This window comes from Procambarus clarkii, chromosome 86 (assembly GCF_040958095.1).
Source record: "Procambarus clarkii isolate CNS0578487 chromosome 86, FALCON_Pclarkii_2.0, whole genome shotgun sequence".
Taxonomy (NCBI): domain Eukaryota; kingdom Metazoa; phylum Arthropoda; class Malacostraca; order Decapoda; family Cambaridae; genus Procambarus; species Procambarus clarkii.
The window spans coordinates 9,181,707-9,208,353 of record NC_091235.1 but is presented as its reverse complement, the minus strand read 5'-3'; the positions used below and the strand labels follow the sequence as shown (position 1 = coordinate 9,208,353).

At 39.9% G+C, this 26,647-nt stretch overlaps 1 protein-coding gene across 13 annotated transcripts in view; it reads right to left on the bottom strand.

Moving 5' to 3' along the window:
- Positions 1–743: 743 nt before the first annotated feature.
- The window catches only part of LOC123769197 (titin homolog), a 755,105-nt gene continuing 729,201 nt past the window's right edge, over positions 744–26,647 (bottom strand). For 11 of the 13 annotated variants that reach the window (XM_069317102.1, XM_069317091.1, XM_069317098.1 and 8 more), the window contains 11 exons: positions 26,286–26,642; positions 23,925–24,087; positions 22,561–22,726; positions 13,127–13,290; positions 11,765–11,955; positions 8,794–8,897; positions 5,287–5,428; positions 4,244–4,443; positions 3,122–3,274; positions 2,878–3,001; positions 744–2,558 (listed from right to left, as the gene is read on the bottom strand). In XM_069317102.1, coding sequence (XP_069173203.1) covers positions 2,040–2,558; positions 2,878–3,001; positions 3,122–3,274; positions 4,244–4,443; positions 5,287–5,428; positions 8,794–8,897; positions 11,765–11,955; positions 13,127–13,290; positions 22,561–22,726; positions 23,925–24,087; positions 26,286–26,642 — 2,283 coding nt within the window. In that variant the 3' untranslated portion in view covers positions 744–2,039. The remainder of the gene's footprint in view (positions 2,559–2,877; positions 3,002–3,121; positions 3,275–4,243; positions 4,444–5,286; positions 5,429–8,793; positions 8,898–11,764; positions 11,956–13,126; positions 13,291–22,560; positions 22,727–23,924; positions 24,088–26,285; positions 26,643–26,647) is intronic. The other 2 variants (XM_069317097.1, XM_069317100.1) reach the window with 2 other exon arrangements.

Sequence of the window (26,647 nt, the reverse complement as noted above, 5' to 3'; positions counted from 1 at the left end):
AGTTCTATTCAGTTGTGTATTTGTAAACTAAAGTCTTTGAAAATGTAATAAGTTTTACGAAACGCGCTCGTGTCGCGTCAGACTAGAAATAAAAATGAATTTTGGAGAATTGATTTTTGATTTACCTCCAACAGTGAAAAGAAATGTACGAAAGATTGAGAAAATTCGTGTTAGAATTATTAATCTTACTTTTTCGGTCATATTTAATAATATATGTCTACAGGAAAGACTGCTACCAAAATATACTAATTTATATATTTATATATCTATCTATATATATTTATATATCTATATATCTATATATATTTATATATCTATATATATCTATGTATGTGTATATCTATATATATCTATATATTTATATATCTATATATTTATATATATCTATATATATATCTATATATATATCTATATATTTATATATATCTATATATATATCTATATATATATCTATATATTTATATATCAATATATATTTATATCTATCTATATCTATATATCTATATCTATATCGATAGATAGAGATAGATAGATATAGATATAGATATATCTATATTATATATATTACTTATAATATATACTTATATATATGTATATATTATATACATTATATAATATATACATAATTATATATATTATATTATATATAATGTGTATATTATATATTGTGTGTATTGTAAAATGCTACACGACATATTTGAACGTATAATTGGAACTTTCTGTGCCAGGAAAATAAAAGACTATTTCAAATAAATCTTTTTAATCTTTTAACAACAGTATCATGCATATACTTGGGTGATTATCTACAATATCACAATACAGCAGCTACACGATTACATCATTAACCACGCTTTCTATCTACAGTGTCAACAGGAGATTCTTGAGGAGACTTGCCAATTGAGACATTTTTGTATAGAGTTTGAAGCCCATTACAGAAGTGGTATTAATTTTTGGTTACAGTTTTTCTTTACAGTACAGCAATACATTAAACTTGGGCCTAGTTAGTTAGCTCTAAATATCAGGCTGCTGAGATACTTTGTAAGCAAAGCCACAATGGTACAGTGACCTACTTAAATAACAAGACAGCCTACTTTAATTTGTCCTTATTTAAGCACCAATTTTAAATAACTAAAAGTTAAATACCATTAAATGGGGTGAAGAGAACATCTCATTGAGGTACATTCACAAAGAAACGGGATGATAAGTAAAATGAAACATCCAGATGTCATTTAAATTATGCAGGAAAGGATGGAGTTACATGGAATGATATCAGGCAAACCATCTAAATATATCAGCTGTAGAATTTGGCACTGCACTGATAAAGAATATAATATTGTGGCATTGTGCAAAAACAAGTTGTAGATAACTAGGACAATTTGTTGGGTTTTCAGCAAAGTTAAACAAACTTGGTGACAATAAGGTTTAACAAAAGCAAATTTTAGGCACGCTCCAGTAAACCAAACTGTCACGACAAATATATTAAACACACTTGTTACATTCTTCCATTGACTTGCTTGTGACACAGCACTTATTCACATATAAAGTATAATTTGGACACATCATCAGCCCTTCAAATTCATTTTGGCTGGTCGACATTTGGGGTTCGAAAATACAAAATCCTCTGTCTCGTGTCACAGACACATTGTTCAGAGGTCATTTTTTGGGAGATTTTCAGTTTATTAAATTTAACACTCTTGACCCCATCTTGGCAACGTCTAATCGGCTCCATGTATCAGGACATGGATTGGATAGACAAATTACAGTCACAGCGACCATCCTGTACTGCAATGCCATTATGCATGAGAACTATAGCATTTTGCAAGGGTCTTTTCAATTTGGTCAATATTATATCAACACAGTGAAAAGTACATGCCCTACAGTATGATGCTTAATACGCCTATCTATATTACAGTGACCTCTTATTGAAATTCAGAAGACATAAGCTAATTCTAAATAGTCTTTCTGTATAATATGTACATATATCTTTTTATATAAGAATTATTTCACTATTCATAAATTTGTCCTATACACGGCTTTATTCATATTCTTGAGTGGGCATTCATGCGAGTATCAGCAACAGCAGACTTAGCATGAATTAGTGCCTCCCTGGATATCTTTCTGGGGGAAGATCCAAAGCTACTCTTGCTGATGTAGTCGTCATCACAGACAGCAGAGTCGACGGAGGACTGCCAGTCTAAAGAAGGTGTCTTTCCACTTTTGAGAACATTGCGCCCTGTAACAGCACGACCATTTGTAATACCAAATTGATTGTTACCCTGATTTTGGTTATTTTCCTCAATACTAAAAGAACATTCACTGATACCAGAGTCACTCCTCTCGCTGACCATACTGGTGGATGGACGTGTCACGGGAGCACAACCCTTGGGCTTTGAAAGGATGTTTGGAGAGGAAGCAGGAGAAGGGGAGGAGGGGGATGTGGGTGTATGGGCATGGTTCTCTGGGAGAGGTGAAAGTCGGGTTGGCGACGAGGGCTGAGAACTGCGGCGATTGGTGAGGCTGGCCATTCGTCCAAGTGCACGGATAGCATTTCCAGTTTTCTACAAATGCAAAAACATCAAACCATGCAGTTAGGGTCACACCAACTCAAATTCAACAATTGTTAATAGGACATTAAATCACAAGCACTACTGTAGGTTCAAATTAAATGTGGTCTTATTAAAATATAACCAACAGCAGTAAACATAATTACTGCATTATGTTTAAGCAGGAAAGTACAATATACATTCTAGCTGGATAATACACAAGAAATTAGCAAAATATGAACTTTACTACATTTCTTAGAACAAATGTGAGAAACAAACAATTCCAACATCAATACTAAATCAGGCATTAAAGATAACATTAACCAACACAAACCTGCCACTTCCGTCTTATTATGAACTTCTTTAGTTTATCAGTCGACAGTACCACTTTGTTCATATCTTCTTCCGTCTGTGCTAGCCAAGGATGATTAAAGCATTCTTCGGCAGTTAGTCGCTCCCTGAGAGCAAGACAGTGTGATTTAATTACATAAAGTAAAGCATTGTTGCAACAATTAAAATATTAATACAATACTGTATCCAACAAAATTAAACAAAAATATTAAAGGAAATATACTCACTCTTTTTCTTTGATTAGTAGAGATGTTATAAAATCTTTGGCATCATCAGTTATAGCACTAAATGCGTCATCATCAAAGTCGAACTCGGCAAGAGTGATGTTAGCAAAGGTCTCTGCATCATTGTCACCCATGAAAGGAGACAGGCCCGATAACCTGGTCGAAAATTAAAGATCTTAATAAACAAACTCTGGATGCCCTACTTTTCTGGATTGTTTCTTAAAGCAAATTGTACAAGTACAGTAAAGTGAATGCATATTTGTACATAATAAAACTTTTGTGCACCATTAATATTAAACATTTACAAACTTCCATTTAACTTTGTATATATATAGTACAAGCTAGTCTTTGTAACCCGGAGGTGACAAAATGGTTATAATCATGCCATCTGTTAAACTTCTGCAGTCACCTGAAGTGGCCTTCAAGTCTTCAATGGCCACGGTTTATATCATTCTTTCAACTACACTAGATATGATACTCTTCTGCACCCAGGTTTCAAATAATAAAGCAAAATAATCCTCTTTATAAATGTTTCACCGAGCCTGTAATGTACTGTAAATTGTACAAGTTTGAAAATATTTCTGGAAAGTTTATAGCCCTGCTGAAACGAGCTGGGGCACACACATTGCTTGCGTCCATGTGTACAGTATTCTCTCTCTCCACCTTCACACCACCTCTTTTCACCTAATTTCCCCCACCCCACTACCCATTCCCAACCCTTATCCCTCTCTACTCTACCCAGCCTCCCCTACCTTCCAACTGCACACCCGATCCTATAGACCAACATTTCTCGACCAGGGTTCTGCCGAGCCCCAAGGTTGAGGGGGTTCCACAAGAGATAGTGATACATAGGCTAATTCTAATCATGTGCAAGTTTATTTTACAGTAATTTTTGCATTTAATTTTTCTTATTTATCCAGTATCAAGATCAAAGACAAATCATCTGCTGTCAGTCAACAATGAAAGTTCTAAAGTTCCCCCATGTGTATAGGGGAACCTAAAGTTCCCCATGTGTATAGCTGCACGTGTGCATAAAAGCAATTTTATCCTTTAAAAAAAAAAAAAACTTTCTATTAAAAAAACTTATTTCCTATGGAAGTTATGTAGAAACAACTGTGTACTTACAATACATAGCATATAACTCCTACAGACCACATGTCTGATGCAAACCCAATTAGTTCATAGTTGATGATTTCTGGGGCAATGAACTCAGGTGTGCCAAAGAGGACCCTGCATGGGTCATCTGGGTTAAAGCGGCGAGCCAAGCCAAAGTCGATGAGTTTTATCTGATGGGAAGTTCGACGTACACACAGAATGTTCTCAGGCTGGTTGGAAAATAAATAGACATTATAAATACCTTTCACTGCACACACACACAGGCTGTATGTCTATACATACTGGCATGTGTATACAGTACATATAAATTACTGCCATACAGCCAGTAATTTATAACTGGCTTTGACCATGGCCAAAGTTATAATTTTTTTTTTTCCTGTAATCAAGAAGAACATGTGTTACTGTATTTCAACATTGGGGATCTTTTTTTTTTTTTTTTAGTTTATTTGCACCTAGGTGTTGCACAGTATGAACAATGGTGCAGCCCAGGGATTACATGTTTATAAATATAGTACAGCAATTAAATCTTATTTCATTACAGCAATAATTTTTTTTAAATGCATGTGGGGCAGTTATAAATTATTCTTATGAGAGATTTCCATATGAAACTCAAATATTCTTCATTGCAGCTGTAATAAGTATTGATTTAGAAAAATGCCATGCTTAGACCAGAAAAAGTAGACTGTTTAAAAAGACATTTTGACTAAGGACTTAAATCCAATCCTCAAATGGTTAAATTATATGAAGGCCTTTCAAGCAAAATGTAATTTCAATCAAGTCCACTCAACTTGCCATTTCCCCTTCATCATTGGTAACACTGTTCCTATTCAACCTATAACAAGTAGTCCGTAGAACAAACTATGGATCATAATATATAATTCTTAACATACTGTATATAACTCTAACTTGCCCTATTTTTCCAATATACCCATTATACATTTTATTTTCACCAGAGTGAAAATTAAAATTGAAAATATTCCTGTTTTGGAAATAAATGAGGATTGAGAAATGAATCCAAAAATGTGTATGAAATTTCCTGCTTTTTAACCCACCTTCAGATCAAGATGCACTATCAGGGATTTATGCATGTACTGAACTCCCTCACAGATCTGCCTGACGAAGAGAATACAGTCTCTTTCTGTCAAGGCAAAATCATCGGCCACAACGCGTTCAAATAGTTCTCCTCCAGATATGCTGCAACAATCAAGTTTAACAAATTAGATAATCATTACAAAGTGAGCATTCAAACACTATAGATGTTTAATATATTTTTAATTTAGTGGGTAAGCCCATTGGCTCAAATAGGTTCAGAGAACATAGTACAGTGCTGTCTGGGTGCGTGTGTATACACACTTCTACACGACAATACCATGCAATAATTTCTCTTCTATTGTAAAACAGCACATATTCACCCAGATTAAAAAACATTGGTTATTGTGATTAATTACTTTTACTGTATACAGGATCCACTTAATATCCATATGGTGAAAGCCTACCAGCAATATAGAAAAACCATTTAATTTAATAATTTTGAAACGGCTGCACTGTTTGTTGAGTACACGTTAAAAAATGTATTACGAGGTTTTCCACAACAAATACTTTAGAAAAGAAATGAAAATCTAAAATATAATCCAAGTTGAAAGGCTGTTGCCAAAAATTATAACTTCGTTGGTATTGCCCAAGTACAATAAAAATAAATTATCGTTTCAGAAAACATTTAAACTCCTTAACTACAGTACTAGTACAGTGGTACCTCGCATAATGAATTTAATCCGTTCCATGTTCGTCATGTGAAACGGACGTCATACAAAACGAGTGTCCCCCATGTAACCAGTGTGATGCACTGTGTTTATTGTGAAATTTCCCCAGTGTGCATGACATCAAATGTTCCCCAAAATATAATTTTTCTTTGTAAAATGTTAAATTACCGTCCCTGAACATGTCTATGTAAAAATAATTACCAAATTCCACTTACTTTGGCTGTGAGGGCGTGGACAAGGTGCGCTGTGACGTCATCAGGGCCTGGTCGCCCGTGTGTGAAGCTCCCAGACACGGTCGCGCAGGCCATTCAAGCACCGCGTGTTGCCACAAATATATTTTCAAATATTTTTTCTATGCATTTCCAATGCGGTTTTATTTGTTTCTTTTATCGTATATGATGCATATTTGTGACCTTTACACTATGTATACAGTAGAATGTTCATAATTTTCCATGAAACTGTGATACATGTGTCAGTAATGTGTCCTCAATAAATGTTTATTGTCACAATATTACGTGGTAAAAATTCACTAAAATTACAATATGTACAGTTTCACATACTATTTACACAGTAACACACTGTATTACACACTCGGTAATTTGGAGGTGCGTAATAATCAACGAAGTAGTCCATGGTACACAGCACGACTTTGCTCTCCTTGCACCAGCTACAGATAGATTTTCGTTTCCTGTTTCATCATTCTGTGTGCTTGCAAATAACGCACTCGCGTGCACCCTTGGCTTTAGTACTTGTAGGTGGTATGTAGCCAAGCTTGTAAAGCATAAAGTAGTATTGAAACGATTATAGGAAAAGCTCAATTTGTAAGGTAGTCTTGAAAAGATCGCTTTGTAAAGTCCCACACAGGAAGAGATTCAGCTAGCCTCAAAGAGTGTCCATCAGTCAGGAAGAGATTCAGGTATTCTTGAAAATATCAATGAACACCACCACCATGGAAGCTGCTAACACTGTTCATCTATGCTTCTTGTATCAGATGCATCATCACTGAACGCAGAAAACGATTCATCTATGTATCATCTATATACATTAGAGATGGCAAGGGTGGGGTTCAGAGCTACACCTGGATACGCTCGCTGTATCACTGGCATCCGACCGTTGTGTTAAGCCCTTATTGCGCCTAGATTCACCAATGTTATGACCCTTATGTTCTTCAAACAATAGGGTCTGAATTGCACCGACTGAGCACAGTCTTTCAACACCGTGTGGGACAGGTGTTTGAGAGCCAGAGGCACATGTGCCACAAATCGTTGCTCACGCAGTACTAACCCAGCCAGCAGCCCTTGTCTTTCATATTCGTTATAGTAAAATGTTCGTTCAGTGTTTGTTGGGTAGGCTGCTCCATTATGACAATCTTTCTTTGTTTCAAATGTGTTCCATTTGTTTTGTATTTGTCACTTACGTCTCAATAATGGAGCAGCCTACCCGACAAACACTGAACGAACCTTTATGACATTTGTCCACTTTTCAAATTGTTTGAACAGTTCTTTTTTTTTTTTTTTAAGAAACATGGAGCAGCTGACCTGTAGACCACCGAACGAACCTTTTTGACATTTGTACTGGTTTTCAAAATTCATTTTTTTTATTATTTACGTTTTTTGTATGTAAGAAACATGGAGCAGCCTACCACCGAATGAACCTTTTGCTATAAGACAAATGAAAAATAAATATTGAACACATTTGAAGAAAGGAAAATGTCATAATGGTTTATTCAGTGTATGTAAGGTAGGCTTCTCCATTATTGAGACGTAAATGACAAATAAAAAACAAATGGAACACATTTGAAACAAAGAAAGATTGTTATAATGGAGCAGCCTACCTGCCGAACACCGAACGAACCTTTTTGACATTTGTTGTATATCAGACATTTCATTTCTTTTCTCCTACAAAAACGTCAATGCTTTGCAACATCTCAGCAGTCACCCTTTTATATCCCAGCATCATTAACATCTTTAAACAAGAACAACATAATTTATGTGCATCGTCGGAGGCGTCTAAGAATGTGCAAGAAGCAGCGCGACCCAACCATGTGGTGTTGACGTTACTCAAACCAGCGTTCGTCATACAGGATGATTTGACGCCGATCGGGCCGTTTGTTACCCAAAATGTTCGTCTTTTGGGGCAATCGTTATGCAAGGTACCACTGTAATTTGCTATAATCAAAAAGCTATTGTTAAACTTCCACATAATGGCCTCTTCTAGACCACCATGGCACAACAAAATAGGTAAACTATAGATTCGAGATTTGTAATGCAAAATAAATCGAACAAGAGATGGAACTCTGTGGCCCAACACCACAGATTGTCCTTGGGTAAAGGACCAGTCTCCTATCCTTTGTCCAAAAGAGGAGTTCCACAAGCCACACTTTTCTACTCTCCAAGTTGTCAGAGCACAGAAAGGTGGCATCTCAAGGGGAAATATAATCTGGAATGCAAGGCAAAAAGATTGGATGTCTAGGATAACTTTCACATGGGAACAATGAAATGCTTAGAGTGGAATTTTCCCTAAATACTTTATCTGCCATTAATTGCAGAGGCCGTTCCACAAAAGTACTTTACTCTAAAATAATTTTCCAATGGATTCCACTTGCAATGGGAGGCTAAGAAAGCATGATGTAACACCAAGAGCAATTCCAACAAAAATATTTTGTTTAATTATATTAACAAAAATTCAATCCAAACCTTTATGTAACATGGTAAGTCTGCCAATAAAACCAAATAAAACCAGTAAAACATATATATATAGTAATGGATACAATTTCATTAGAAGTCGACAAGAACTTACTATTCCATAACCATAACCATTTCTCTCGGCCGTTCATATGCTGCCCCAAGTTGTAGTAATTTTGGATGTCGCAGAGAATTCATAATGTCTATTTCCTCACGAACCTGTAAAAGCAATGGTAGTCATGTTATCGGTACTGTTACATAATTAACGTCACCTTTAACACTTTATCCCAGCAATGTGTCTACAATATTTAGGGTATCTTTGTAAAGTTTTTTTTAACAAATTATGTAGCGCCAAAATTATGAAAACATTAATATTGCGAGTTTTAATGTCTGCACTTTATTCCTTTCACTGCTAATGCTTCAATCCAAGCCACAGTACAGTACTACTAAAATTCATCACACATTATCTAATTTTCAGCGAAGCTGACTTTAAATCTATTTAGACCTATAATACCATTATAGGTTTACTATCTACTCAGCACTAGTCTTGAACCAGCACACCAATGAACTTCTTCAGTGACTTAAGAAAAGCATTTGTTACTGTAAATTCCAATAAACTCTTGCTTGAACTATGAAATTGGATGCCACGCTTTAACTGTATCTGATCACACCTCTACAACAGACACCAATACCTACAGTAGTTGTCACTAACATAACCTCTCCCACTTTTCAATAAATAGGACCTACTGCTTGTAATTCTTCCAACCATTTTAAATCTATACGATTAACTGATGACACGACCTTCATTTTTAGCCTCAAGTCACACCCCCTAAATGGAATTTTTTTTAATTCATTGTTAATACTTTGGCGTACCCCGTGCGCCACCCCTCAACTGTGCGATTTGGGTCCCAGGGTTTCACGGGAGCGCGTGTAAATTCTGAAAAGTGTATACTCTCTTCAACTTTGTCACCTTAATTCTCGTCCTATGAGATTAAACTTGGTATCATTGTGTTCGCAATAGAATTCTCTACAGCACTAAATGCATATAAACTCCAAAAGCCCGGCTAATTACCCGCAGCAAACAGAGAAAGTGCAAACGAGTTACCCAGGAGCACGCAAACGCGATAAAATGTTTTCACTATTTTTACTCTGGTCACCTCAATTTTCGTCCTAGGTCTTTCATTTTGGTCTCAATGGGTTCGCAATAGAATTCTCTAGAGGAACATTAGCATATAAAATAAAAAAACCTGGTCACGCTTCAACCACCGACGAGTTGAAGACGGGCCACACGTTAGCCGCGAGCGAGTGCTCAGACGCCTTCCAGCTACACTCCCAATTCCAGCCCTTTTCAAGCCTTTCTTTCACAATTTTCTTCCTGGAAGGGCCTTGTTCATGATCACTATCTATCGTGGAGTAAGTGTAGATAGTTTCTAAAGCCACAGTAAGAAATATAGCCACGGAAAATAGCCGAAATGTTCACACGTTTGAGATGCGAGGGGGGGGGGGGGGCGAAACCGGTCACAACAGTGGAGCAAAAACAATGGGCCGACGGCGTGTGCCGAGCCGCCTACGGGCCACAACAAAGAAAATGGGAAGACGTCGGCGCGCATTTTAAAACCAGTCCCAAAAAATTGGATAAAAACCTGATTTTTTGGCGATTATTTAAAGTGGACGACGCAATGCTGCGTCATGCCCGTCATTACTGACAGTAAACGGATGACGCAATGCTGCGTCATGCCCGGGCGAAAGTGTTAATAAATGTGTAAGAGCATAGAGTGAAATTAATGCCATATGTATCCAGTCCAGCATCCACAAAATACTATGCTTATTCCTCAATAATGAACATAGGGTCGGCTAAACAAGTCGACCTGAGCACCCAGAAACCGATCACCAAGTAGAGTTGTGACAGCTCGGTAATGTTAAAATTTACATAAATTTATCTACCCATGATTTTAACCATTTTCCTTAGGTTTCAGTTAAGCTATGTGGTCTTTACCCCAAGCAAGTACCGGTAAGTTATAGATCTTTCAAACTACTTTATTGTGGCAATATTAAATTCGATTCCAATTATTTTAGAAATCATTTGCAATAAATTACATTACCATAAATATTCCTGATATTTATGGCATATTTATGGCTAGGCTATAATCACTACTGTTTGTGGATTGACAGCATGTGAAGAAACAAATTAGTGTTTTCACTAATAATTTAATTGTATCATTATAAAACTAAATGTGGAACTCTTCGACAGATATCCAAGGACAGCGACTTATGTTGCAAACCATCACTCACTTGCCCAACAACTACACTGCACAAAGGAGTATGCTGGCAAAATCAGCTGTGTTTACTTTTTATTGGTTTACAGTAGATTTCTAGAGTAATGATTGTAGTTTGTCATTTTTAACAAGATTAATTCTGCAGTCATTTTAAATTAATAATTTTTCTATTCCAATGTTTGCTCAGATATTTATTTAATTTACATATCATTTCAAGAATTAACTCAGGGAATTAAGTTGAGGAATAAATCCCACAACTTGCCATAAATGCTCATATAAGACAAGTGGACACTACATTAGAACAATGTTCAATTAGCAGCAAAGGTTGAATGATGATACCCCCAACCCCAGTACAACAGGTCCTTTAAAACAATTAGGTATACCCGCTGGTCTATTGGGGCACACACTACAGTACTCTGAACTGAAATTACCAAAAGCAGAGACCTTTTGCTAATTCTGATAGTGCTGAACCCCAATCACACCATACTTGGTACTTGGCGTACTAGTGGCTTTACAAGAATGTTATTACTATGCTATGTATCCTCACAATTCCAATGTACCTTCTTGTATATATATAAATAAATAAATAAACTTGGTAAAATGACCACACTGGTAAATAATAGTCAACTTAGCAAGCACTATAATGCAAAGAGCCATCATCAGTTAGGAACTATGTATAAGTGACAGATTTGGCCACCAGAGCAGCAAGCCACTGGGCCTCAAATTATCAGAGTATCAATTTAAGTGGATTTATAAATGTATAATGCAGCAACTCACTATAATCAGGAAAATACTAGACATTTAATTTACCTTTTCTTTTTCCTTTGCCTTTATGCACCTGATAATCTTTGCAGCTCTTCTTACCCCAGTAATTTTATCCGTTACTCTGTACACAACTCCAAAGCGGCCTTTTCCCACTTCTTCATGCACATTGTACTGCTTATCGAACATACCACCAGGCTCAATTTCAACATGCAGGGGTGCAAATGCTGTCTCATGATCTGTTAAGAAAGTTAAGATTACAATAAAAAATAAATATATTTAATTATTGTACAGTAAATAGCTTCTCACTTACCATATCCAAATGACAAGCCATGTTTTACACAATAACCAGTTTCAAGGATGGAATATCTCAAAATACATTTATTCTTTTGAATAAATTTAGTTACTCATGAAGATACTAAAATTGCAAACTCTGAGCAACAAAAATGGACAGTAAAGGAAGAAAAAGAGTAAATTAAAAACCGAGATGTACTAAAATTTATGCCCAGGTTAATAGAGCTTCAGATATAAATATAGTAGTTTAATAAACAGAAGGCTGTAGGAAGTCACAGAACACGGCTCTTTGTACTGTGCAAGTACACAGGGTTGTACTTGAGCACTCCAGGTGCAAACGCTATGAGCAGGAACTGCAGCATGATCTCCCACACCAAATCACTGAATGCCTAGTTATTAGACTTCAGACCTGTTGGCACGAGGTACCTAGAGCTTTGCAATTACTGCATTCACTCTCATGTTCATGAAGATATCCTCATATTGCACTCAAAATTTGTCAGTGCAGGATACTAAACATATGGCCTTGTATAACTAACCACCCTGCGAGATGGAGACTTAGTGTCACTGCTACCTTATTCACTCTTATGTTGATATCCTCATAATGCACCCAGAGTCTGCCAGTGCAGACTACTTATCACATGCCTCTGTATGACTAACCATCTTGTGTGATGGGGATCTTTTTAGCATCATGTAGCTAGCTTTTTGACACAATGTACTCCCCTGCATACAGTCTAGGATAGCTGCACAAATGCATATGTACCCAATATATTAATACAAAAAAAAGTACAGATGGAAAAATATCACTACAAGGTATGCTTTGACAGTTAAACATTTGATAAACATCTGAATCATACTCGAGATTAAACTACTTGATGATCAAAGTACTTAGGGGTCAAAGTCTTTAAGCAAAGCACTTAATTTTTATGTGAATCAGGTTTACCCTGGAAGAACCATATTGATTATAACCATATTTACATTTTATATAAAAACTTGGAGACTCCTAAAATACTGTAGTCATATGACGATAAACGCATTATCCTGTGAATCAACTTATGACAATAACCACATCTTATGTGTTAACGTTAGCTGCATTTAGAGGGACAAATTATAATTTACCTTCTGGCTCGGGCTCCTCCTCTTTGTCAGCCGGGTCAGCAGTTGTAACTGGCAAAGATGGCTTGGAGGGATCCGATACCCCATGCATGTTCTGGGCTCGAACACGGAATTCATACTGGCAGTTCTTCTCCAGACCCCGTGCGATGTACGAGGTCGAATGGCACCTACAAAGCGTAGTCAAATTTGGCAAGCAATTATTTATGACACATTAAGCATTACGGCACCCTAAAATTTATTACGTAAACCCACAAATCCTATTCAAAATTGTTTATAATCTGTTACTCATAGGTCTATAGCTTATATTCCACGTATGCAACCCATCCTCTGAATTGACAGTACGTTTTAATACTAAGTGTAGCAAGTACATTTCCCGACTGCCATACATAGTACATAATTGCACTTATGGGGCTGTTACATTTACCTCCCCATTTTTGGAGGACGGGCTGGTGTATGCATACTCAATTTTCTGCAAATCTCTTTAGTGCTGGGAATAAGCTACTGGACAACAATACAATACAATACAATACAATACAATACCACACACACACACACACACATCTCCCCTTGGGTTCTAAAGGAAGGAACAAGAGAACTGAGCCTACCACTCTCCATAGTGTATAACAAATCACTGGCAACAGGGGAACTGCCAGATATTTGGAAAGCAGCTAACGTAGTCCCGATATACAAGAAAGGGGATAGACAGGAGGCACTGAACTACAGGCCAGTGTCCCTAACCTGCATACCATGCAAGCTGATGGAGAAGATTGTGCGAAAAAAACTAGTGGAGCATCTGGAGCGAAGGAACTTTGTAACACAGCATCAACATGGGTTCAGGGATGGCAGGTCCTGCCTCACAGGGTTACTTGAATTCTACGACCAGGCAACAAAAATAAGGCAAGAAAGAGAAGGCTGGGCAGACTGCATATTTTTGGATTGTCAGAAAGCCTTTGATACAGTGCCACACAAGAGGCTAGTGCGAAAGTTGGAGATGCAGGCTGGAGTGAGAGGGAAGGTACTCCGGTGGATAGAGGAGTACCTAAGCAACAGGAGACAACGAGTCTGTGTGAGGGGCGAGGTCTCAGATTGGCGAGACGTCACAAGTGGAGTCCCGCAGGGGTCAGTCCTTGGACCTATACTGTTTCTGGTATATGTAAATGATCTCCCAGAGGGTATAGATTCGTTCCTCTCAATGTTTGCCGACGATGCAAAAATTATGAGGAGGATTGAAACAGAGGATGATAGTAGGAGGCTACAAGATGACCTGGATACACTGAGTGAATGGTCCAACAAATGGCTGTTGAAGTTCAACCCGAGTAAATGCAAAGTAATGAAACTAGGCAGTGGAAACAGGAGGCCAGGCACAGGATACAGAATAGGAGATGAAGTACTTAATGAAACAGACAGAGAGAAAGATCTAGGAGTTGATATCACACCAAACCTGTCTCCTGAAGCCCACATAAAGAGAATAACGTCTGCGGCATATGCGAGGCTGGCTAACATCAGAACGGCGTTCAGGAACCTGTGTAAGGAATCATTCAGAATCTTGTACACCACATATGCAAGACCAATCCTGGAGTATGCGGCCCCAGCATGGAGCCCGTACCTTGTCAAGCACAAGACGAAGCTGGAAAAAGTCCAAAGGTATGCTACTAGACTAGTCCCAGAACTAAGAGGCATGAGTTATGAGGAAAGGCTGCGGGAAATGCACCTTACGACACTGGAAGACAGAAGAGTAAGGGGGGACATGATCACAACCTACAAAATCCTCAGGGAAATCGACCGGGTAAACAAGGATGAACTATTCAACACTGGTGGGACGCGAACAAGGGGACACAGGTGGAAGCTGAGTACCCAAATGAGCCACAGAGACGTTAGAAAGAACTTTTTCAGTGTCAGAGTAGTTAGTAAATGGAATGCATTAGGAAGTGATGTGGTGGAGGCTGACTCCATACACAGTTTCAAATGTAGATATGATAGAGCCCAATAGGCTCAGGAATCTGTACACCAGTTGATTGACGGGACCAAAGAGCCAGAGCTCAACCCCCGCAAGCACAATTAGGCGAGTGTACACACACCCACACACCCCCCCACACCCACCCACCCACACCCCCACACACACCCCCACACACACACACACAGGAAGTCAGTGGGGAATTGAAGGACCTGAGGGAAACTATATGTAAGCTGCAGATAGAACTAAGTGCAGCACAAGAGGAGATAAAAAGCCTAAAAACAGGCCCTCCTCAGACTCTGGCCCAGGGGACCAACCCCCAGGTGCCAGGAGATGTAGCTATGGCAGGGACCCCTACAATTGGCCCAACCTTTGCTGAAATGCTCAAGAGCCCAGGAGCAATGTCCACAGTCAAGGATGTTGTAATGAAAGCAGTAACCTCACAGGAGGCAGCTAGATGCACAAGCCAGCTAATGGAAAGGAAAAGAGCTGTAGTAGTGGTAGGTGTCGAGGAACAAGAGGGCTCCACAAGGGAGGAAACGAGGACTAAAGACAAAGCTGCAGTGGCAGGGATATTAAAGGAGATAGGAATGGAAGGGGCTGAACGAGACATAGAACAGTTTTTCCGGATTGGCCAGTACAACAGAGACAAAAAAAGATTGATCAAGGTAGTATTCAAGAGCGAGGACATCAAAGAGGACATTCTAGTAAGGAAGAACAAACTGAGGCATGCAAGGAACTACAAAGAGGTATATGTTCAGAGGGACATGACCAGAGACGAGATAGTAAGGGCAGCAGATGCAAGGAAAAGGCGCAAGGAGAGGGAAGAGAGCCAGGGAACCTCAGCCTCCAACCCAGCAATCCCAGAGGGGAGTGGGGAACCCCAATCCAGCAACCCAGGAACCCCAGGGGGGAATGCAACACCCCAGTCCACCACCCAATAGGGCCCTCTCTACCCCCCAGCACAAACCCTTCCTTGCCCCTGCATAATGCCCATCATGAAACCCAAATCCTCCCCCTCCCCTTACCCCAAGTAGCCCCTGCTTTCCCAACCCCTGGTCTTCTCCCTGCCCCAAGCAGGCCTGAGCAAGACCAAAGCCCTCTATCCCCCACTCCACCTCCCTCCAAACCCCTGTCAACTACACCGCAGGAGGGCGTGCCCTCTCCCCAAGCAATCCCTGATCCCTCACCCCCAGGACTTCTTCCTGACCCAAGCAGGCCTGAGGAAGACCTAAGCCCTCCACCCCCCACCCCACCTCCCCCTGAACCCCTGGCAACTACCTCACAGGAGGAGGAGCCTACCCAAGTAGCAAGGACCATAGAACAACCTCCTACACTTGTAGGGAGTGTGGGTGAAATTGGATATAAGAAAGTGAGCTTCAAGGTAATGTACTCAAACATTGATGGGATTACCAATAAAGCAAGTGAACTGGCAGAAAGGGTGCAAGAAGAAAACCCTGATGTAATAGGACTAACAGAAACAAAATTGTCAGGAGTCATAACAGATGCTGTGTTTCCAAAGGACTACTATATAGTAAGGAAAGAGAGGGAAGGGAGAGGAGGTGGAGGAGTGGCCCTGCTGATAAGGAAGGACTGGAGTTTTGATGAGATGGAAATTCCGGGCTGTGACGGATTCAGAGATTACATAACAGGAACTATAACAATGGGTGGACCTAAGATAATAGTGACAGTCATTTACAACCCTCCCCTAAATGACAGAAGACCTAGACAGGAGTTTGATAGGAACAACATGGCAACTATTAATATAATAGAGAGAGCAGCTTCAGTTGCCTGCAGGAATGGCTCAAGACTCTTAATCATGGGTGATTTCAACCATGGAAAGATAGACTGGGAGAATGGGGACCCACATGGTGGTGCAGATACGTGGCGAGCTAAACTCTTGGAAGTGGCAACAAGGAATTTTCTGAGCCAGCATGTCAAGGAACCCACAAGAATGAGAGGCAATGATGAACCAGCTAGACTCGACTTAATATTCACCCTAAATGAGTCAGAAATAAGGGAAGTCAAAGTTGAAGCCCCCATAGGAATGAGTGACCACAGTGTACTGACCTTTGAGTACTTGGTGGAGGTAGGGATAACCTATCCAAGGATAGGAGTGGAGGGGAAAAGACTGAATTACCGAAGAGGAAAATATGACGAGATGAGGAACTTCCTAATGGGAATACCATGGGAAACAGAACTTAGAGACAAGAATGTGCAGGTCATGATGGATATTGTCACCCAAAAGTGCCAGGAAGCTGCAGACAGGTTTATCCCCGTCCAAAAGGAGAAAAACGAAAAACAACAGAAAAACCCATGGTTCAACCAGGAATGTAAGGTAGCGAAACAACTGAGTAAAAGAACATGGAGAAACTACAGAAATAACAGAACACCAGAGAGCAGGGAGAGGTACCAGAGGGCCAGAAATGAGTACATCAGAGTGAGGAGGGAAGCAGAGAGACAGTTTGAAAATGACATCGCGAGTAAAGCCAAGACCCAACCAAAGCTGCTCCACAGCCATATCAGGAGGAAAACAGCAGTGAAGGAACAAGTGATGAAGCTGCGGAAAGGGGAGAACAGATACACAGAGAATGACAAGGAGGTGTGTGAAGAACTCAACAAGAGATTCCAGGAGGTCTTCACAATAGAACAAGGAGAAGCCCCTGCACTAAATGAGGAGGCGGCAACCTTGGAAACCTTGGAGGAATTTGACCTCACCAGTGATGAGGTCAAAAGGTGTCTGCTGGAGCTAGATGTGACAAAGGCTGTTGGGCCTGATAGAATCTCACCATGGATACTAAAGGAAGGTGCAGAAGCACTAAGTGTGCCACTCTCTATGGTGTATAACAGGTCACTGGAAACAGGAGACTTACCAGAAAGTTGGAAGACAGCTAACGTGGTCCCAATATACAAAAAGGGTGACAGGCAAGAGGCACTGAATTACAGGCCAGTTTCCTTAACTTGTATACCATGCAAGGTGCTGGAGAAGATCGTGAGGAAAAGGCTCGTAGAGCATCTGGAGGGAAATAACTTTGTAACGCACCACCAACATGGGTTCAGAGATGGTAAATCGTGCCTCACAGGGTTAATAGAATTTTATGACCAGGCAACGAAAATTAGGCAGGAAAGAGAAGGGTGGGCCGACTGCATTTTCCTGGATTGCCAAAAAGCCTTCGACACAGTACCCCATAAAAGGCTGTTAAAAAAGTTGGAGCAACAGGCAGGAGTAAAAGGGAAGGTGCTCCAGTGGATAAGGGAGTACTTAAGCAACAGGAAACAGCGAGTAACGGTGAGGGGGAAGACATCAGAGTGGCGAGATGTCACCAGCGGAGTCCCACAGGGCTCAGTACTTGGACCCATCCTGTTTCTAATATATGTGAACGATCTTCCAGAGGGTATAGACTCATTCCTCTCGATGTTTGCTGATGATGCAAAAATTATGAGAAGAATCAAGACGGATGAAGATAGACAGAGACTACAGGATGACCTGGATAAACTGGAGGAATGGTCTAGAAAATGGCTGCTGAAGTTCAACTCTGGAAAGTGTAAGGTGATGAAATTAGGCGAAGGGAGCAGGAGGCTGAACACAAGGTATCATCTGGGAGGGGAAATCCTGCAAGAATCAAATAGAGAGAAGGATCTGGGGGTTGATATCACACCGAACCTGTCCCCAGAGGCCCACATCAAAAGAATATCATCAGCGGCATATGCTAGACTGGCCAACATAAGAACTGCCTTCAGAAACTTGTGTAAGGAATCTTTCAGAACCCTGTATACCACTTATGTAAGACCAATCCTGGAGTATGCAGCTCCAGCCTGGAGTCCATACCTAGTTAAACACAAGACAAAGTTAGAGAAGATTCAGCGGTATGCCACCAGGCTCGTCCCGGAACTGAGAGGATTGAGCTACGAGGAAAGGCTAAAGGAGCTGAACCTCACATCCCTGGAAAACAGAAGAGTAAGGGGAGACATGATAACCACCTACAAAATTCTCAGGGGAATTGACAGGGTGGACAAAGACAAACTCTTCAGCACGGGTGGGACACGAACAAGGGGACACAGGTGGAAACTTAGTACCCAGATGAGCCACAGAGACGTTAGAAAGAATTTTTTCAGTGTCAGAGTAGTTAATAAATGGAATGCACTAGGAAGTGATGTGGTGGAGGCTGACTCCATACACAGTTTCAAATGTAGGTATGATAGAGCCCAGTAGGCTCAGGAATCTGTACACCAGTTGATTGACAGTTGAGAGGCGGGACCAAAGAGCCAAAGCTCAACCCCCGCAAGCACAATTAGGTGAGTACAATTAGGTGAGTACACACACCCCCACACACACACACACACCCCCCACACACACACACACACACCCCCCACACACACACACACACACACCCCCCCCACACACACACACCCCCACACACACCCCCACACACACACACACACACACACACACACACACACACACACCCCCACACACACACACACACACCCCCCACACACACACACACACACACCCACACACACACACACCCACCCACCCACCCACCCACACACACCCACCCACACACACACACCCACCCACCCACCCACCCACCCACACACACCCACACACACACACACACCCACAGCTCTCAGCCAACAGAGCAGCTTCTGTTGCTAGCAGGAATGGATCTGGACTACTAATTATGGGAGACTTCAACCATGGGAAGATAGATTGGAAGAACAGAGACCCGCATGGAGGACCAGAAACATGGAGAGCTAAGCTGCTGGACGTGGCAACAAGAAACTTTCTAAGCCAGCACACCAAAGAACCAACAAGAATGAGAGGAGAAGATGAACCAGCAATGCTTGATTTGATATTTACCCTAAATGAATGGGATATAAGGGAAGTTAAGATGGAAGCGCCCTTGGGAATGAGTGACCACAGTGTATTGAACTTTGAGTACCTGGTAGAGCTAGGACTTATCTCCCCCCAAAAAGAACTAGGAATCAAAAGGCTGGCATACCGAAAGGGGAATTATGAACAGATGAGAAGTTTCCTAAGTGAAATACCTTGGGACACAGACCTCAGAGACAAGTCTGTACAGGGTATGATGGACTATGTTACCCAAAAGTGTCAGGAGGCAGTAAACAGGTTCATCCCGGCCCAAAGGGAAAAATCCGAGAAGCAACAGAAGAATCCATGGTATAATAGGGCATGTATGGAGGCGAAGAAACTGAACAAAAAGGCGTGGAGGAACTTCCGGAATAACAGAACACCAGAAAGCAGAGAGAGATACCAGAGAACCAGGAATGAGTACGTCAGGGTGAGAAGAGAAGCAGAGAAAAATTTTGAAAATGATACAGCAAACAAAGCCAAGACCGAACCAAAGCTACTCCACAGTCACATCAGAAGGAAAACAACAGTGAAAGAACAGGTATTGAAACTTAGAACATGCGAGGACAGGTATACAGAGAATGACAGAGGTGTGTGAGGAACTCAACAAGAGGTTCCAGGAGGTCTTCACAATAGAACAGGGTGAGGTCACTGTGCTAGGAGAAAGGGAGGTAAACCAGGCGGCCTTGGAGGAGTTCGAAATTACGAGAGAGGAGGTAAGAGACACCTGCTGGATCTGGATGTTAGAAAGGCTGTTGGTCCAGATGGGATCTCACCATGGGTACTGAAAGAGTGTGCAGAGGCACTTTGCCTGCCACTCTCCATAGTATATAGTAAGTCACTAGAGACGGGAGACCTACCAGAAATATGGAAGACGGCGAATGTGGTCCCAATATACAAAAAGGGCGACAGACAAGAGGCACTGAACTACAGGCCAGTGTCCTTGACTTGTATACCATGCAAGGTGATGGAGAAGATCGTGAGAAAAAACCTGGTAACACATCTGGAGAGAAGGGACTTCGTGACAAATCGCCAACATGGATTCAGGGAGGGTAAATCTTGCCTTACAGGCTTGATAGAATTCTACGATCAGGTGACACAGATTAAGCAAGAAAGAGAGGGCTGGGCGGACTGCATTTTCTTGGATTGTCGGAAAGCCTTTGACACAGTACCGCATAAGAGGCTGGTACATAAGCTGGAGAGACAGGCAGGTGTAGCTGGTAAGGTGCTCCAGTGGATAAGGGAGTATCTAAGCAATAGGAAGCAGAGAGTTACGGTGAGGGGTGAGACCTCCGATTGGCGTGAAGTCACCAGTGGAGTCCCACAGGGCTCTGTACTCGGTCCTATCTTGTTCCTGATATATGTAAATGATCTCCCGGAGGGTATCGATTCATTTCTCTCAATGTTTGCGGACGATGCTAAAATTATGAGAAGGATTAAAACAGAAGAGGACTGTTTGAGGCTTCAAGAAGACCTAGACAAGCTGAAGGAATGGTCGAACAAATGGTTGTTAGAGTTTAACCCAACCAAATGTAATGTAATGAAGATAGGTGTAGGGAGCAGGAGGCCAGATACAAGGTATCATCTGGGAGAGGAAATTCTTCAGGAGTCAGAGAAGGAAAAAGACTTGGGGGTTGATATCACGCCAGACCTGTCTCCTGCAGCACATATCAAGCGGATAACATCAGCGGCATATGCCAGGCTGGCCAACATACGAACGGCATTCAGAAACTTGTGTAAAGAATCATTCAGAACTTTGTATACCACATATGTCAGGCCAATCCTGGAGTATGCAGCCCCAGCATGGAGTCCATATCTAGTCAAGGATAAGACTAAACTGGAAAAGGTTCAAAGGTTTGCCACCAGACTAGTACCCGAGCTGAGAGGTATGAGCTACGAGGAGAGACTACGGGAATTAAACCTCACTTCGCTGGAAGACAGAAGAGTTAGGGGGGACATGATCACCACATTCAAGATTCTGAAGGGGATTGATAGGGTAGATAAAGACAGTCTATTTAACACAAGGGGAACACGCACAAGGGGACACAGGTGGAAACTGAGTGCCCAAATGAGCCACAGAGATATTAGAAAGAACTTTTTTAGTGTCAGAGTGGTTGACAAATGGAATGCATTAGGAAGTGATGTGGTGGAGGCTGACTCCATACACAGTTTCAAGTGTAGATATGACAGAGCCCGATAGGCTCATGAATCTGTACACCTGTTGATTGACGGTTGAGAGGCGGGACCAAAGAGCCAGAGCTCAACCCCCGCAAACACAACTAGGCGAGTACAACTAGGTGAGTATACACACACACACACACACACACACACACACACACACACACACTCTCTTACCTGAAATGCTGTGCATAATTAGCGTCTTATACAAAATAGTTCAGCCACTGTAATATGCACAACACTTAAAATTACCCTCATTATTATTATTAATATTATTATTAACAATTTTATTAGTACAGAAAGAATGTTCAGCTAATTTAATCTTTCTAAATAAAGTCGGTTGTAATCATTATCTATGCATAAAATAGAATACATAAACAAAATATAATGGTTCAATTATTTCATTCAGAAAAGTTTGAAGAAACTAACCCATTGATAAGTGTGTACCAGTCTTGTTGGTCCGCTTTGCGTGCCTCCACTGTGTAACCTGTCACCACCGAGCCGCCATCATAGGTTGGGCCATACCATGACAAAGTGATAGAGTCTGCCGTCACCTCACTGTGGTTGGGCTTGTTAGCTGGAGGTTCAGGGGCACCTAAAACACACACAACATATGGGTTCATTTTTATTGCCTTAAAAAGACTAATCTCTCAAGACTAGGGAGTCATACACAATCCTCAATACAATACAGGACTCGCACCTGCATGCCTAGTGTGCCTATGCACTGTACTATAATGGTGAACAGGTGTTCTATATAAAAACCATTTAACTTTGCTGGTCACTCTTTATCTTCATTTTAGGCCCATGGATTGGCATGATGCAGTTTTACGAAAGGAGATTTTGCCACTGTCAAAGCCGGAAGAACAATGATGATCAAGGCCATCTGTGATTCAACCAAGAGCTAGCAACTCTTGGAGGGCATCATTATGCCAAGAGCGCGACAAGCCGTTAGAGGAGCTGCTGTGTGAGGTAGGGTATTGCCACTCAGTACATTACCAAATCCATTTCCCCCTTCTCTAATGTCTCAGTTTGACTAGTACCTAATTAGATCAGATTAGCAAGTATCAGGGGAAACTTTGTTTTCACTATGATCAAGTACTATCTAGAATTTTAATAATATTTTATATTACCACCATTATGACATTCCAATTGATTTTTTTTTTTTATAAATACTGCTCACAAGAGTGAGGTGGAGAGAGTACATTCAGATCGGTCACTTTGTGCGAGTTTATCCAGGTTTCTGATCACAGTTATTGAATTGCTCATTTGTAACGGTAACACAATTTAGTTCAAGATTTTATGGCTTGGTGAGAAGCAACAATGTTCTTTGTTATTTGTCTATAAGAAATCCTACCTCATGTGTTACAGAATTTGTATTTTTTTAGTATCTTTCTTATCTCCCATTTTAAATTAAATTAAAAAAAAAATGGAATTGGGAATATTTACTGCATCAAAGTAAGGGGGAGGTTATATGCAACTTGTTTTCCATTATATTTCTAGTTTCATTCAGTAAAGGTGATAAAATGTATACTAAATAACAATACAAGATGTAAACCTTTCATTATTAAAATCAACATTTATCCTTATATATGGTCTTATTTAATTTGGCTGTTTAAATTTATTTTCCTCTCCAATTGTTTATAGTCTAATCACAGCGTATCTTAGGAATATTATTGAAGAACCGCATCATAATATACTGTAGTTAGGAGATGTGAAATTTGCTTCCCACAGCAACATATTTAAATTCTGTACGCAAGATTTTTTCAACAATATTGTGAACCTGGAATACTTACTTCCTACAGCCAGAGAAGCAAAGGCTGCATGTGCCGCATGGACATTCCTCACCACAATAGTGTACTTGTCACAGTCCTCCTGAACCACATTGTGAATGGTGAGGCTGGTGACCCCTTCCTCCGTCTTTAATTCGTAACGCCCACCATTCACGATCTCTTGTTCCTGTACAAATAACACTTCAAATTAGTCACCAGTATATTTTTAATAATTCATATTTTAAAAGGACTGGGAAATATATTCTATGAGCATGTGCAAACCATAAGCCCTCGGAATTTACAAGAAACGATAAAATTTAATAAAAATATTGCATTATGCAGCAATTTATAATTCTCTCCACTGGGTAGTATTGCAAGATAAATTCAAATATTATACTGAACTTTAAACCTACATTTGCAATATAAAATTGTACAATTTACCCAAAACTATGCAAAATGAATACTACAATAACAAAATGATGTATTATATATCTAATAGGGTTACTGCTACTTTAGTTCACTATGGCTAGTGAAACTAAGCGATATAGGCTAGACTAAATATGGGTCATCCATTTACCACTTCGATGTTCATTACATATAAAGGATCCTCGGTAGCCAAACAAATAAGTAATCCCACTTGAGAGATCCCACCATTGCACCCACCTTGTCAATCACAAAAGGTATAATTATCAGATCGGATTCTGTAAATAAAAAATATCCAAGCAAGTGACAGGGTCTTAAACTATGTGCCACAGTTCAAATTATACTGAACAAATAATAAAAAAAATTTTTACAGATATAAAATATGGACATCTTTTTAAATTAAATGGGCAATTAATAAATTCTGTAATAATTTCATTATTAATTTTAATATTTTAATGTGGGGCTGTTGTAGGGGGTGTGGGGCTGTTGTCAAATTTCCATTATTTCATATTTTCATAAATTCACTGCAGTATACTACTAAACTGAGAAACCTCTGCTAAAACCATATTAAAATAGGGAGGAAATTGAACTATAAACCTATGGGACAGTCCCTGGCCACTCAACACTATAATCACACCCAGTTCTCAATAAATTTCTTTTACCTTAAAGTTGAAAATACAATTATGGAGTACTGTAGAGCTTTTATGTTTCCATCAGTTCCCCAAAACCCTCTAACCTTGCCACACACTACTAGCACATATTATTCTTAGTCTAACACGACTTGCCAGTGACTGCACTACACACTTGCATGTTTTATACATGTACTGTATCGAATAAAGAGCAGGCTTCATGACAAGTATTAAATAGTGAAAGGACTACACCAGTATGCTGCAACTAAATTGCATTTCACACCTGTACTCTATTATATAATGGTATTCTAGATTTCTCATTACAGATTTTGTACAGCCAAATACTATCAGTTGTGTAAACTCCAAAACTTGCTGCAACGTATTTTTGTTGCTACTGTATCCCCATATCTGGCATAATTAAAAAAATTGAGTTTACTGCTTAATAACAGTATTGTACAGTATGTAGCGAACAAGTTTCATGTTCTTAAACATTACATCTACAGGTCTTATTTGAAAGATTACAAATAGATACCCTGTCTCCTTTCCCCAATCATCTCTTACGAGTTGGCTAAGAAGTATTTTGCTGCAACGTATTTTTGTTGCTACTGTATCCCCATATCTGGCATAATTAAAAAAATTGAGTTTACTGCTTAATAACAGTATTGTACAGTATGTAGCGAACAAGTTTCATGTTCTTAAACATTACATCTACAGGTCTTATTTGAAAGATTACAAATAGATACCCTGTCTCCTTTCCCCAATCATCTCTTACGAGTTGGCTAAGAAGTATTTTCCATCATGCAGGCGTCGTGTAAAACCTGTTAATTTATTTAGCACCACTGCTAATTATGACCATTTTCTCATGGAGGATGATTAGCCTAATGCCAGAAGCACTAATTTATTACATATACTGTACTGTATATATATGTATATACTATATATATATTAAAAGAGTGCTAGTACTATCGAGGCAAATATTTCTAAAGTACAAACCACATCTTGGTAACTGCATATGTTTGTTTCAAACTCCAGTGGCTGAAAAATATATTTCAATATAACTTACAATATGAAGGATTTGGAATCTAAATGTGATTTTTTAAAATTATGGTAAGTAAAGTTTCACCCATACTGAGATATACCAACACTGAATATACACTAAGATTTTTTCATTTACACTAAGTATATACATTACTGTGTAGTGAACTGTGAAGATTGACTATTACTTGCCACCTTAAACAGTGCAAGAAAATGGAACCTTCATAAAAATTCACGACATTTAGACAATCGATGAATTTGAAAAACTATAAAATAAAAAATTAGTGTAGCACGTTACCTTCTTAAGCCAAGAAACGATAGGTTCTGGTTTTCCTGTAAAGGTGGCTGTGAGGGTGGCTGACTGGCCCTTCAGAACCGTCATGTCCAGAGGTCCCTGCATGATCTCTGCACCAGATTCCTCATCTTCCTCTGCCTCCTCCTCCTCCTCCTCCTCCTCCTCCTCCTCCTCCTCCTCCTCTGCTGCTGCTGCTGCTGCTACCTCATCCTCTCCTGCTGCTGCCATTGATGCTACCACCTCTTCTACTATTGCTACTTCTGCATCCTCCTCCACTGCCTTGTCAATAGTCTTCACTTCCATCTCCTCTTTCTTCAACTGTTGGATTTCCACATTTCTTAGCGGCTTTATTGTATCAATCTGTC